Source organism: Chrysochloris asiatica, unplaced genomic scaffold (assembly GCF_000296735.1).
Source record: "Chrysochloris asiatica unplaced genomic scaffold, ChrAsi1.0 scaffold00154, whole genome shotgun sequence".
Classification (NCBI taxonomy): Eukaryota; Metazoa; Chordata; class Mammalia; order Afrosoricida; family Chrysochloridae; genus Chrysochloris; species Chrysochloris asiatica.
Window position 1 is genome coordinate 6,146,705 of NW_006408672.1, and position 1,833 is coordinate 6,148,537.

Consider the following 1,833-nt stretch of genomic DNA (forward strand, 5'->3'; position numbering starts at 1 on the left):
ATTAACTGCCAGTGTCCTCATTTATTACACTCGGCCCTAGAGGGCCTCGAACCTCTGACCAGTCTTACACGGTCTGCAACAGTTCTGAAATAAGAACCATTTCTGATGTTCTCATTCTTGGTTGAAGCCCTAAAACCACCAGGTACAAACTGTCACTGATTTCATGATAGCTCTTCAAAGGACGCATGTGATGTTATTAAAATTAGCTTTGGTTGAAAAAAAAAAATTTAAATAGTTTATGGAAAATTTCCATTAACTTTTCTTTGCAGTTTTCCATGATCTTTTTGCCTCCTCCTATGTTTGTTAAGTGGTATTAATGCTGGAGACTGCTATTAGTGTCTATGTTGTTGTTGTTGTTGTGAAGTGCCATTGAGTCAATTCCGACCCATAGCGACCCTGTATAGGGTTTCCGAGGAGCAGCTGGTGAGCTTGAACCGCCAACCTTGCAGTTCAAATGGCTTTGCGGTCTGGCGCATTAACCCACAGCGCCACACCAGGACTACAGAGATATTTTATTTTTATCACCCTGCATTTGGAAAAGATAGGATCTGTCTGTGACCATAGTTGTGCTGATTTTCAAATAATGCTTAGAACCAGGATATCCTTCTGCAGGAAGGTGTGTGATGTGGCCAATGGAATAATCAGATTTTCAAATACTGTTTAGAACCAGAATTTTTTTTTTTTTTTTTTGAGGGCGGGTGTGGCTATTCAAACTGTAATGCATAAAATCATGTACAATGAGTGCTTAGAAGCAACTGTTATACTATTTTCCAGTGTCATAAACCTCCACATTGTACAAGTCCTACATGAGCACTACAGTCTACCCGTTCTGTTTCCTTAGAGCCCCTCAGTTGCAGCCCTTAGTCCCCACAGCGTGAATAATGAGTGTATGTTGTCACATCCCCTCTGAGGTTCATCTTTACCAGATAACTAGGAATATTGCAATTCAGATTTCACTTTGAGTTGTCAATTTCTTTCTCTCCTCTTTCTTTCTCTTTTTGTGCTTAATTCCTACTTGCAAACTTTCAAAGGCAGAGAAAAAAAACTCACATCTCTATCTCTTCTTTTTTGAAAAACAAAACCCAAAAGACTCCTGGGATTCTGCTCAGAGAACCAAAGATGTTTCCCCTCAGCTGAACTCGGCCACCATCATTGATATCCACCCTTCCTCCACCTACAGCATCCGCATGTACGCCAAGAACCGGATTGGCAAGAGCGAACCCAGCAACGAGCTCACCATCACGGCGGACGAGGCAGGTACGCCTGGTTGGGTGCACGTCCAGCTCAGGAGGAGCCTAGGAGCTCACTCTTATGGCTCCAATGGTGGCATGCAGAACCAGACATTGTCAACCCTGGGTAGAGAGTTTGATGAGTGTTCTCAGTAGTTCTGTACCCTGTAAAAATCAAGACAGCACTCTGCGTCCTACTTTTAAGACACTGCTCTTCAAATAGGATTTAGTTCAAGGTTCTTGTGTCCTGTGACTTAAAGAAAAATGTATGTGTCTAACAGTCTAGTGAGATTCAAAGAATCATGTTATTTTTACAATCCTTTTGTTTGGATGAATGAGTCCAGGTTGCTGGGAGAACCATGAGTATATTTCTTGCCTTTGTCCCTGTGAAGCCAAGGTGGGGAGGATGGCAGGACTATGAAGAGTGGGGAGGTGGAATGGCATATATATATACACATATAAGGAGCTCTGGTAGCGTAGTGGTTACGAATTGGGCTGCGAACCGGAAGGTCAGCAGTTCGAAACTACCAGCTGCTCCGCGGGAGAAAGATGAGGCGATCTGCTCCCGTAAAGATTTACAGCCTCGGAAACCCTATTCAGGGTC

The 1,833-nt window shown here is 43.2% G+C and overlaps 1 protein-coding gene across 1 annotated transcript in view; it reads left to right on the top strand.

Annotated features, from left to right (window-relative positions):
- DSCAM (Down syndrome cell adhesion molecule) overlaps nt 1-1,833 on the top strand; it is an 888,132-nt gene that overhangs the window by 660,125 nt on the left and 226,174 nt on the right. Inside the window, exon 19 of the mRNA XM_006870860.1 lies at nt 1,090-1,257. Within this exon, the coding sequence (XP_006870922.1) occupies nt 1,090-1,257 (168 nt within the window). The remainder of the gene's footprint in view (nt 1-1,089; nt 1,258-1,833) is intronic.